Genomic DNA, 12,460 nt, shown 5'->3' on the forward strand with positions numbered 1-12,460 from the left:
CTTGAATTCTCACATTAGATCCTGCTCTTTCGAAGCAGCTCATTTCATCATTCCCTCACAGAAACCATGTCCACACCAGCACATCCGGTGAATGCGTCGCTTTCGACTTTTAACCTACCAGTACAAGATACCGCAATTCGGTATATGTATTTCGGACGTTTCAGAACTAATGAAAATAAGAGAGTGAAGATAGACGAAGAGATGCGCGCGCGGGTAACGAGCACGACGACCATCATATACGCTGGGTTCGCCCCACAATTATACGCCATCTCGAGCTCTCTCGTTTTACACCAGGAAACCCAAGCCCGTGGCACATCTCAAAGCATCGGCCTTGCAGGAAATGGTTCGCTTGCCTTGCAGGATGCACTGGTAGAAGACCGCCAAGGCATTCCACGGAGCCGCTTCCGGCTTATATCCGCGGATGAGTATTTCCAAGGGAGCTCAGCGCCTGAGGACGACCTCACCGAGGATGATACGTTTCCGCTTAACCCAACGTGCCAACATCTCTCGGTTATGCCCGACTACAACACGTTCCTCCTAGCAACGATTGGGAAGTCAGAGAAGGCTAGCGCTTTGGAAGTTGTCTGCGCGTACTTGTCAATGCTTCGTTGCTCTCCTAAGACATCACAAACTGATCAGACGACCTTTCACAGGTTCAAATAACCGGATTCGATCATTTTTAGATGGCAGAATGTGCAACATATTTGGTAAAGACAGATCAAACTCGCACTGAGTCGCACGAGCCAAGGAGAAGACGTCCGAACCAAGATTAGGACGCCACACAGGCATTTCCAGAAATACCAATACCCCGGCTACCTCATTTGGTCTCCAAGCCGAAGTCCTTCGCCGTGAAATTGCTCTTGCAAGCGAAGACGCGACGGCCTACTGAACGGCTACCACAGCTGGCGCAATCGTAGTCGTCCGAGGTATCAGGCGTGCACACGCCCTGAGAGCCACTACCATCCGCGGCCTCCATGTCGAACCCTTTGTCCTCTGCTCGGATCGTTAGCTTGGGACATGGTGGTAGACCGACGAGTTCTCACCATAGATAGTCCAGTGCATGACGCCCTCTACATGTACTTCGAGTTCCGTGATCAGAGCATCCGGATAATAAGAGCAGCCACCTGCTGGGTCTAAGTGCAGATGTGCGAAGTCAGTTTTTGTATCACATGCAGTTCTTACGGAGACAATTACCATTACCCTCACAACGAACGCCGCCACCACTTGCGTCGTCCGTTCCACCGAGGTTGGATGTGTCACAAATAGCATTGCAGTCCGGGGGGCCATCGAAGAACTTCCACCCCAACTAGAGCTGCGTTAGTAGAACTCTGGTTCCAAGAACAATACACGTCTTACGTAAAGTTCACCCGTAAAGTTGCTGTCTTCGAACGTGTAGATCAAGAAGTCTGCAGTGGCGACACCGACAAAACCGGCGAGGAACGGAAGGAATAGATGCATCTCGAAGACACTTCGAATGTGTGCTTTCTGAAAGATGCTGAAGATTTGCGATGGAGTTGGGAGTGAGGATGGCTCAGTCTCACACTTTATACACTAAGCTGTGCCTTGAGGGACTCCATACCTCTCATCTCCAGACGTCCTTTGCCCAGAAGTGCCAATTCCCTCACGAACAGGTTCGTGAAAAATCACAGCCGACGACTGGTAGTGTTTAAGATACAGTCAGCGCGTACAAGCAGTACCATGCAACAAGGCGAACCTCGCTTCTCATCTCGACGACGATACATTCCAATGACGGTGAACAGCGACGCGCTTGCAGTCGGGCAACGAGTACTCTACAGCAAGGCGTAATTTTACATGCCTTCATCGACGATACACGACGTAACGGTTAAACCAAAATGCGCTCATAACAGTGAAGGATCTTTGGGGCCGTACGGATGCGGACTTGAAGTCATAATAACCGGCTGGGCCAAGAACTTCATCGACATAGCCAAGCTGTTAAGATAGAACAATGCTTACATATATGGGCTAAATCGCGCTACACTAATTACCCCAGCTCCATGAGGACCATCATCAACTGGACTCTATCACTGCTGAGATTGCACATCATCTATTAACTATGGGGTGCTCTTGGGACTATTGAAGATAAACGAAACTTCACCACCTGTGGCAGACTGGTAGGAAAGTCCATCAGCACTTCGGTAGATCTTGAGTGTTGTGCGACCAAATTCGCGCGTAGCATGAGCATATGACTGTTGCTACATTACCATCGATCACAGTGTGTCACCTTCAACATATAAGCGAGCAATCAGAAACCAGCCCTCAGTGCTACGGCACAGCACTTGGCCATAGGGGATGACGAGCTTGGCAACATGGAACTCTGAGCTTGGCTACGTCAAGAGGTGAAGCTGAGTGCTTGTGGGTGATCTGCAACTTTTGATCCCCGAGAATAGATTGCGCTGTCTTGAGACCAAGCATCTTCTCGTAGGCGCAATGACGCAGTGCGCGGCATGTTGAATGTGTCAAAGTTCTCGTGTGTCAAGCAATGCACAGCAACTCAGAGTTCATAGTATTATTAGACTAACGAGGCTTCATAGCAACAGGCCTCCGATTACACCAGCAGCGATGCTAAGAAGACCACCACCACCGACCACACTCTTAGGATTGGCAGCGCCAGTAGCATCTGCCGCAGCGGCACTGGCAGTTTGGCTCACACTTCCAGAATTCGCTGCAACACCTGTACTAGCACTCATCTCTTCCACAAATCCAGACATCGGATGTGATTTGTACAAAGTAGCGGTGGATGTCGCAGCGTCAGTGGTAGTAGCTTCCGTGGCCTGGCTGAGTTTCTCTACACCAGCCGTGATCACCAATTCAAACGTGCCTACAGCTGAGCCACTGTATGGCTCTGTGCTGCTGCCGGGAAAGTTGGCCTCGGTTCCGCCAGCCGTCTCTTTGCATATCGCGCTTTCGGGCATGATCTCGCAGTCCATTGTAGCGGTAAAGTCGGACTCCGGGCTTGGGTCTCCCATGTTGAGATTCCAAGTCGAAGGACCGAAGACGAGGGTTTCGGCTGGAAAGAGACCACAGTCGATGGAGGTAGCGCAGGCGAGTGCAAGAGTCGTAGCGGTGGGATTCGCGGTGACAACGGAGCCGACCATGTTCGGCAAAACTGAGCCTTCGAAGATGTCGCCGATCCATGGGACTGACATAGTTGCTGGGATGTCTTGTTGCGCAGCAACTAGGCCGATGAAGGAGACGAGGATGAACTTTGAAGCCATAGTGACTGGATCGATCCTGTGAAGAGTACGAAGTTTGAAAGAGTGAAAATGACGATGTGACACAGAATTTTGTAACGAGCGACTGTGCAGAAGACTGTACGAAAAACGAGCGACGAAGAGCGATACCTACAACTCGTCCCCAGCGAGAATTCTTATATATAGAATTTTCGTGTCGCGAGGCCTTCCATACTATCGTGAATCAAGCTCTTGTGGCGTTCAATAGGGGCTGGCGCCTGATCTTTAGCGACCTCGGTATCTCGCGAGTTCCCGCTCCCGCAAAGGCTCAAAGCGCACCTTGGATCAGCACGACGGTGAGGCTTTGTAGAGAGCTGTGCTGTGGACTGATTTATACTGCTGTGGCTCTCTGGCTATCCAGAGATAAACGCTGCTCGTAGACGCGCCTTCGACGTGCTTGTTGACATCTCGGTAGTCGTACGATGCATCTGTAACCGAGGGGGTTCGTGCGCAATTATTCGACATGTTCTTTCGGAATCTGGCCCGCTTGTTCCAGCAAATTGTCCCACCATGTAAAGTACGGCTCGTAGCCTCCACCGCCTCGTGCATGATGGAGGCTGTGCTTTCTTGCTCCGCCTCCCCAACCCTTGGGCAGTATCTTGTCATAACCCCACGGTAGATCCAGCCCCGAATGCAGCTCGACTAATAGCCATACGAATATGGGTACAAATAAAGTCCGCGTGAAGACATGGCTCTTTATGATGTTGAGGCTGAAGTTGGCCAGCAGCACCAGGCCCAGTCGCTCGAGAATGTGCAACTGGTTGGTAATCTGGGGGTGTATCTCGGCGTGTCGATGGTGCGGTGCGTGCCATCGTTTGACCACGGGTATGACGTGAAGCGAGTAGTGGAAGAGGAAGAATAGTGCGTCGTAGAGGAAAAAGCTCGTCGCGAGCTCGAGGGCGATTCTGCGGCTCGTAGGAGGAAGGTCTGGAAGAGCGCGTTGCGTTTGCAGCGGGGAAGACATCGTCATGTTGTGCAGTGTTGGCACCAGAAACGTGCTGTGATACGCCGCAGTGGAGTTGTTTGCTGCGATTGCTGCCGCGGCCGCGTGGTAATTGCCCGACTCTAGCATTGCAGTAAGCGGAACATCGGCAAACTTCTTGATCATGGTCAGATCCATGAGCAGCAGCGGCGTCATGTAGGTGACAGCCTCGCCCCATCGTCGCGAAGGGCGTCGCATCCCATGTGGCTTCCTAGCTGCATCTCCCTCTTTCGTATCCTGCTGAACCGCAAATCTCCATTGCGGGTTTCGCATGAACACAATCGTCATAGACACCTCGATTACTGCGTAAAGAAGGACTGTCCATATCGTCTCAAAAGTCGACAAACGATACAGAGGGTTCCGTATCAGCCATTGCCACAGGTGTGTGAGAAGAGGCTGGTATAGGTCTGGGAAGGCAACGGAAGAGAGAAACAGGGTTCCTAGAGCAGCTCGATACATTGAAACCATGATTGTATGTGGTAACGAGTGAAGAGAAGTTCATAGTATGCTGAATCGCATCCATTTGCCTTCCTTTGGCGCTTTCTGGGCATTCATGACTCTTGACGTCATCCGATCGGAACGGTTCCGAAGGCATTTCATCTCGAAATTGCATCTCACCCAGCACCATCATTCGCTATCCAGCTGGCATCTACCGCAGTCATGTTAGACATCCAGCTTCGACCGATTAAAGACACGCTCTTCGATTCCATCACGCCACTCGTTCCCTCCGTTTGCTCGCCACTAGTTCTCACGTTTCTGGCCTTCTCCTCGGGTGTGATCTCCTGTATTTACGCTGCATCCAACAATACTTTAGCGAGCACCACATTCTGGGCACTGAACAGGGCACTGGACTGTCTCGACGGCGCTGTCGCCCGCGCACGCAACCAGTCTTCGGATCTTGGCGGCTTTTTCGACCTTTTGGGCGACTTCGTCGTCTATTCGACCATCCCTATATCCTGCGCTTTAGCGCGTAATGATGAGCCCGATGCAAAGAGCATCTGGCTCTCAGTGGCTGTTTTAGAAGCATCATTTCACGTCAACAACTTCGTCTTATTCTACATTGGCGCCATTCTCGAGAAGCGCAAGGGCAGCGGGAAAGATGGAAGCAGGGTTAAAGAGCTGACCAGCGTGGCAATGCGACCAGCACTTATCGAAGGGACGGAAAGCGCGGCTTTCTTCACAGCCATGCTCATCTGTCCTCGCTATCTGCAGCATCTCTCATGGACTATGGCCCTTTTAGTATGCTTAGGCATTGCTCAAAGGACAAGTTGGCTTGTACAGGCGCTAAGCTAAACGGTATCGAATGGAACTCGCTACAGAGAAGGAGAGGCCGCTTTCTGCTGCATAATGCCCTTCTCTCGAAGCCTCGAGATGACACTTTGTGCATTGCCTTTACAAGCCGCAAGCTCCGAGTTGCTCATCACCTCTGAGAGATTACCATTGCTTCCGCTCGACACAATGGTCGGATAACGGATGTTGTTGGACTCGATGAAGTTCTTCACCTGCAAATGGTCAATACTTAGATCCCAGTACTCGGAAGGTCCCATCGTGACCACGAACCTCTTCTGACAGCTCATCTCTATGCCATTGCACGATGTGGTATCCAGACTCAACCTCTATTGCTTTCTTCGCTTCTACCCAAGCTGGTGTTTCTTTCAATGATAACCCGCCATGTGTAATATCACCTGCGGGAATCAGCACATTTTGTCATATTATCAGACGGATTAATTCGCCGAGGGAAGCATACAGGCGGCACAAGCTGGATTCTCCTCTGAAGAATGGCAAATCTTTCGATAACCGTACCTCAATTTGCCCATGATAGATGCGTCGGCATTGTATAGGATGTAAAGTGTACGAGACATTCCTGAGACTCGCTATAACTGAGAACAAAGTGATGATGTTGTTTGCGGATCGGGTTCAACTCGGTGGCTGGGATGAAGGGTCGATGACGTGCACACCGCACGGACCATGAGTGTCAGTCAGCCGAGGAGCGCCCAAGAAGCCACCGCAGCCATTTCATCGCCTCCCATCAATACGCTATTTGCATGGCACTCCTATCGCCCTGCAAAGCAACATTTCGCACTACCGAACCTCGAGAATGCCAACAGATCCAATCAGGTTCAATAAGGCCGTTTCAGCAGCGCATGCCACAGCATCTTCTATCGCTGCATTGTTGTTATTGCGATACTCGTCATGGCCGATACTCCCGTCACAAAAATCAGCCCCTCAAGACGCTCACGGGAAGAGCCAACACCTAGACGATTCGCACAATCCTACGATCAATGGTCACAACAAGATGGCTAACGCGCTGACTGCATGGGAGACCGCTTACCTCCTGTACGACACTTATGCGATGATTCATGCACGCCACAAGAAGGACCAGTCAGCAGTTCGCGCTGCCTTACGCGTTGTGGCCCGAGACTCACCCATCACTCTCGTTCATCACGTGCTGCTCTCATCCGCGTTACTCGTGTTGCAAGCGTACATTGCAGCCGGCAGAGAAAAGGGGATGTGGGTGATCACCGCGTTCTTATTGATGAATGGCAGTACACCACTAATGCATGCGCGATGGTGGAACCGACAGCGCACAGGAGCATCAAACAATGCTTTAGATATGGCCTTCTTGGCAACATTCGCTGCTTCAAGATTCGGTGTCGTTTACTGGATATTGTCGAAATACGGCCAGCATCATGGCCTTGGTCCGTGCCAAGCGTATGCAATGCTCAGGAAACGATGTCAGATCGGAACTGCTATGCTGGTTGGGCTGAACGCTATCTGGTGGACCATGCTGGCTTTCAACATAGCGAAGAGGAACATCAAGCGACGAATACATTGAAATCTTGCTATGGAGAGCTACGCGACACACATATCATAATTGAGTCTGACGGTCTCTGAGTCGGCAGCTGCTTCATGTCTCGAGCCCAATCCTCAGGCATCACCGAATCGTTCGGCTCCCATCCCAGCCAACCGCGTACTCCACGCGGTTTAATCTTCCCATCAATCTGGATTCCCAGGCGCAAAAACGTCTCTGCTACAGCCAGCACGATCTCGCGGATCGCATCGCGACCCAAACAGGTCTTGGGACCCGCTCCGTAGGCTACACCTGGCGCCAGGCCCTTGTCAAGATATCGATCTGGGTCGAACACATCCCAAGTCGACCCGTAAGTCGATCGATCGCGGCCACCGCCCACGAAATACAACCAACAGTCCCAGCCCTTTGGTATTCTGATGTCAGCCTGCTCTCCCGGCGACGAGATGATATTGTCTCTTGTTGATCGTCTCATGACGCCTACAATCGGCGGGCTAAGTCGTTCAGTCTCTAATAGTATGGCGCGTAAGCGTAGCGAAAGCCTCCCTGGTTCAGTTTCACCGGCCAAAGTATCGGCCAGCGATCGACCGTCCTTTGTCCGATACAAGAATAGGTTTGACAAGAAGGCTGTCAGAAGAGATGCTAGCGCTTTGACCGCGAGGCTGCTGGTAAAGAGGACTGAGTGCTTTGCCACATCCTCTGTTTCGCCTTGGCCCGCAACAGCAAATGGACATGCTTTCACATCTTCCTTCGTGTGACGCAGAATTCTGTCTTGCAGCTTCTTGTTCGCCTCCTTACCCTTCTTGCGAGGCGAGTGCCAGAAACCTGTGTTGACTGTCACTGGGAACAGCGAGAATTGGCCTCGAAGCAGGTCTTCCTGCAAACTCTCCAGCGTATCGAAGAGACTGTTGTCGCGGTCGAGACCCAGGAATGTTCCGAGCAGTATTTTCCATGAAAGCCTTTTCAGAGACTCATACATGTCTATCGCTGACGTTGACGGCTCCGAAAAATGTTGATTGACCCGCCCAGATACTGCAGGAGCTAGCATTTTCTTGAGAGACTCCATTCTCGCTTCCCATGTTTGACGCATAGATGCATGTTCGTCACCATCCGTCAGTAACAAGTTCGGTGATGGAAAGAACGGTGCCATCAGCTCAGCATATGCGCCACTGGCTTCGTAACCTGCCGCATCCTGGGCCAGGACTTGATGGATTTGCGCATGCGAGGAGACGATTGCGACATTGCGATTCAACACCTTTGCTCGAACGATAGCTCTATTCTCAACAGCCTCCGGGTGTTCTTTCTGAAAAGCGATGATGCGAGACGTAATGAATGACTCTGGTGAGTTGTGGAACGAGAAGCTTTCGGCAAACCCGCGCAGTGTCGAAGAGCTGCCCAGGGGAAGTTGCGGTTCTGGTTTAGGCATTGTGGAGAGTGGATTTGCCTACGAACTACAGATCGCAGCAACGTCTAACCTCATATCGCAACGGGTATCTCGGCTGCGGGGTGTGGTGGCTGCTACGTCATCGATTTTGCGCCACCGCTTGGTATGCAACGAGTCTAGACACAGCTGATGTCGGCATCTACGAGGTTTCACGTTTCAACACAACCAATATTGCATTGAGAATGGATATGAAACGTCCCTACGATGATGGAACGAAACGGCCTTACCAAGGCGAGGTGGTACCGACCACGCACGCAGCAACTTCCAAGCAATCGCTTCTCCACAACGCCTACGCATACCTCTGCATTGCGCTTTTGTTCGTTAACTACTTCCTCGCGCAATACGACAAATTCATTCTATCATACTTCCAGACCTCTGTGTTAGCAGATCTCTCGTTGAGCTCGACCCAATATGGCCTTCTCTCGGGCTACGCAACGGGCATTGTCTACGCTATCCTCGCTCTCCCCATCGCTTTCCTGTCGGACTATACATCTGCTCGCGTATGGGTTCTGTGCGTTACAGCGGCATGGTGGAGCTTATGCGTCATCTTCCAGTCTCTAGCAAACAACTTTGGACAGTTATTTTGTGCAAGACTTGGAATGGGTATTGGACAGGCAAGTGTTGAGGCACTATCCATCAGTCTCATCAGCGACTTGGTGGGATGGAGGAACGTGTTCATTGGAGAGAGCGTACTCTATGTTGGAGTATACATTGGCGAAGCCATCAGTGGTCAGATCGCTACTGCGTTCACGGAAACCGGCACAAGTTGGCGCATAGCTCTACGAGCCATCGGTATCACGGGATGCGTTGTGGCGGTGCTATTGAGACTCGTCCTGCGGGAACCAAAGAGAAGAGAAAGTCTGGTTCAAATGCACGCGCGCCATCACAGCAACAGCATAGACGAGGATTTCGCCGATATACCACCGCACATCCAAGGTACATCGAGGATGAAAGCAGCAACGTCTGATCTGCATGCTACTTTCACCTACATCCTCCGCATGAACTCCTTCTGGCTCCTCGTCCTCTCCGCCGGCTTTCGTCAGTTGAGCGGCAACGTCTTCGGATACTACATGCCCAGCTACCTCGGCGATACATATCCTTCGCATACCGAAATCTTCTCACGTTACGGCATCATCGTCGGCGTCGTCGGGTCAGTCGCGGTACTCAGTGGCGGCATCATGACCTCGGTACTATGGCCACGTACGAAACTAACGCCTGTCTATCTGACCGGCATTGGAGGCATGATCAGCTCGCTTTTCGTTCTCCTCATGATCTTCTCGCGCGATATTGCCAATGGTTCGGAAGACCGAGGCATCAAGATTCTCTACGGCGTCATGAGTCTCGCGTACCTCACTGCGGAACTCTGGCTGGGCTGTCTTTTCGCGCTCGTTGCGCTGCTTCTTCCTCCGCGTTATAAGACATTTGGACTTGCTATCTGGGGTAGTGTGCAAGTTCTGATTTACTCTTCAGGGCCTCAGATCATTGGCCTGTCGCTGATGGATGAGGAGACAACGAGTGAAAGCTACAGAAGGGTGACACAACTGTGCTTGGCAATTATCATCCCTGTTGGCTATTGGCTGGCTGGTATCGGGTTTCTTCTCTCGATACCTTTGGTAAAAAAGGACTTGAGGGAGGAATTTGCTACGGGGAGGTTGAGTCGTAGAAGGACAATTGGGTTCAGCATCTTCGCAGGGGTGTTAGCAACCGTTGTAATCACTTTGTTCGTTGTAAGCTTAGTATATCAAGCGTAAATGTTCACAGCACGTTAAGCACGAATAAATTTCCATTGTGCTCTACAGAGCTGGTTTCTAGGCGCAACACCATGCTTTACTTGAAAGACAAGCCCAGAAGATCTTCAACGCCTGCGTATAGTGGGCAAGCATAGTCTGCCTCGAGCAGTGGCCGAATAGTCACGCCACTACTTCCGTCTTTGCCCAACACACCCAACTCCTTGCCAAGCGCACTACCCACCTTGGGCCATCCAACGCCACCAGCGGGGTTCTTCGCAAAGTTTGCCCAAGTCTTCTGCATGAAAGCACTGAGTTGAATCTGCTGCTGCGTCGCAGTGCCGAATTCGCTTGAAAGCGGATACGTACCAAAGACCTCAGGGATCTCAGCAGTGTGGTAGGCGCCTGGGTTGGGGAAAAGGGCGACCGAAGGAAATACGGGCGTGAACTGGTATCGATAGGTTGTGCGACCAGAAATGGCGAGATAGTTCGCTAGCCTGGCGGTCGTACATGTGAAGACCAAATCTGTGCCGAGCCTATCGGCTAGTTCGTAGAAATCTGTGATACCCTGTGCAGCATATGCCGCAATTATGGAGTCACGACCGGCTTGAGATGTGATGTTGTACTGGCTGAAGAAGTTGTTCACGGCGGTTTTACCGTCCGTTACACCGGCTACTGCCAGGAAGGCACGTGCTTCGTTCAGATTCGTCCCTAGCATCGTTGGTACGTTGGCGAACTTCCCGGTGGAGATGCTGAGTCTAACGTCGGGAACAGATGTGCCATCGTTATTGACAGGCGGGAATGCGAGCGAGTTCGGCTCGATGTATGCTTTGATGTCCTCGGCGGATACCTTGCGAAGGCAAGCAATGTCTGTGCAGCCGAAATGCAGCAATACCTGCTTGTAGTTGACTAGGCCATTTCCGGGAAGTACCGCATTCTGAGACTCAAGGATGGCTGACGAGAATGGAAGTGGGCTGGGTGGGTTGGCCAGTAACTGCTTGACCGATTCGCCGCCTGCGGATTCACCGAAGATCATCACACGAGAAGGATCGCCGCCGAATTGCGCAATGTTGTCTTGTACCCATTGCAATGCGAATCGCTGGTCCAAAAAGCCAGCATTTTGGGAGCCAAAGGGTATTTCGGGCGAGTTTGAGAAGCCAAAGACTAGGTTTAGGATGTTAGTCACAGAACTTCTGGACTTGGATGACAGAGACACTCACTGTTTGTGCGATAGTTGATGGTGACTACAACGACGTCTTCGTTGATCGCTAGAGAGCTTCCGTCGTAAAATCCCAGTCCGCCAGTTCCGAAAGCTAAGTTACCCTACACATGTCAGCGTACTGTCAATTCCCACAAAAGGAAAGTGATTGCATACTCCGAACAGCCAGAACATGACGGCCTTCTTGCTTGAAGATGTCACACCTGGCGGTGTATAGACATTGAGGTACAAACAATCTTCACTCTCCGCGGGCGGTGAAGAGGTAGGGTTGTTGAAGTACTCCACAGTCCTGGCACGGATATCGCCAGTACCCGAGAACTGCTGAATACATGCTGGTTTGATCTTCTGAGCCTGAAGAGGACTAGACCATGGTACTGCTGCTTCGGGCGGCGCGAAGCGTAGAGGAGGCGATTTCGCAAAAGGAACTCCCAGGTAGGCGTTCGCTGAGGCTGTCAATGATGGCTGGTTTGAGGGCTTGGTGGTGGTTCCTATGATGACACCAGAGGCAAGTGTGACCGTTGGCCCGTTTTCAACAGGCGCCGACAGGACTGTTGACGCGAAAGAGTAAAGCAAAAGCGCTTTGCTCACGCACGAAGCGATGTGCAGCGCCATCGTGAAGGTAGGGGATGATTGAGAGTGTAGAGTTGGAAGTCACACAAGACTCTTGGATCATTCATTCCATGTTGGGAAACAACTGTTATAAGTCAAGATGACAGCACGCTAGGGCGATCTGAATGGATGCTAGTCTGTCAGCACGATGTCGATAGTGTATATTGTGTCGGTGTTGTATGCAGATCATCGTCGGTCTTTGTTTAGCCTGAGCGGTAGTCGAGGCTACTCCAGGGTTTAAGCATCTTCGGAAGCATGATGGAGCCTATGATTGTGGAAGGAAGAACGGCCCACGACTCAAGCGAAAGCGAGAACGACAGCCTATGCCCCAGCATCCGGAGTCGTGGCTCCAGATGATCGACAAATAGCGCGTGCGACCAGATGCAAGAGTCCATTTCCCCTGCAACAGATCTGGATGC

General features: G+C 51.5%; 5 protein-coding genes across 5 annotated transcripts; 1 reads left to right on the forward strand and 4 right to left on the reverse strand.

The window, feature by feature from the left end:
* Positions 1 to 2,546: 2,546 nt before the first annotated feature.
* J4E87_006610 (uncharacterized protein) lies at positions 2,547 to 3,236 on the reverse strand (the record flags this gene model as incomplete). Its single annotated transcript, XM_049378212.1, has 1 exon — positions 2,547 to 3,236. The coding sequence occupies one exon, from the start codon at positions 3,234 to 3,236 to the stop codon at positions 2,547 to 2,549; it is 690 nt and encodes a 229-aa protein (XP_049232016.1).
* A 469-nt stretch (positions 3,237 to 3,705) lies between these two features.
* On the reverse strand, positions 3,706 to 4,701 carry J4E87_006611 (uncharacterized protein; the record flags this gene model as incomplete). The annotated part of the gene is made up of 1 exon (XM_049378213.1): positions 3,706 to 4,701. The coding sequence occupies one exon, from the start codon at positions 4,699 to 4,701 to the stop codon at positions 3,706 to 3,708; it is 996 nt and encodes a 331-aa protein (XP_049232017.1).
* A 2,375-nt stretch (positions 4,702 to 7,076) lies between these two features.
* J4E87_006612 (uncharacterized protein) lies at positions 7,077 to 8,468 on the reverse strand (the record flags this gene model as incomplete). Its single annotated transcript, XM_049378214.1, has 1 exon — positions 7,077 to 8,468. The coding sequence occupies one exon, from the start codon at positions 8,466 to 8,468 to the stop codon at positions 7,077 to 7,079; it is 1,392 nt and encodes a 463-aa protein (XP_049232018.1).
* Positions 8,469 to 8,668: 200 nt separating this feature from the next.
* Positions 8,669 to 10,237, forward strand: J4E87_006613 (uncharacterized protein; the record flags this gene model as incomplete). The annotated part of the gene is made up of 1 exon (XM_049378215.1): positions 8,669 to 10,237. The coding sequence occupies one exon, from the start codon at positions 8,669 to 8,671 to the stop codon at positions 10,235 to 10,237; it is 1,569 nt and encodes a 522-aa protein (XP_049232019.1).
* Positions 10,238 to 10,313: 76 nt separating this feature from the next.
* Positions 10,314 to 12,044, reverse strand: J4E87_006614 (uncharacterized protein; the record flags this gene model as incomplete). The annotated part of the gene is made up of 3 exons (XM_049378216.1): positions 10,314 to 11,377; positions 11,434 to 11,536; positions 11,589 to 12,044. The coding sequence occupies 3 exons, from the start codon at positions 12,042 to 12,044 to the stop codon at positions 10,314 to 10,316; spliced, it is 1,623 nt and encodes a 540-aa protein (XP_049232020.1).
* Positions 12,045 to 12,460: the final 416 nt, after the last annotated feature.

Source organism: Alternaria ethzedia (genome assembly GCF_023757985.1).
Source record: "Alternaria ethzedia strain BMP 0044 chromosome Unknown scaffold_16, whole genome shotgun sequence".
Lineage (NCBI taxonomy): Eukaryota > Fungi > Ascomycota > Dothideomycetes > Pleosporales > Pleosporaceae > Alternaria > Alternaria ethzedia.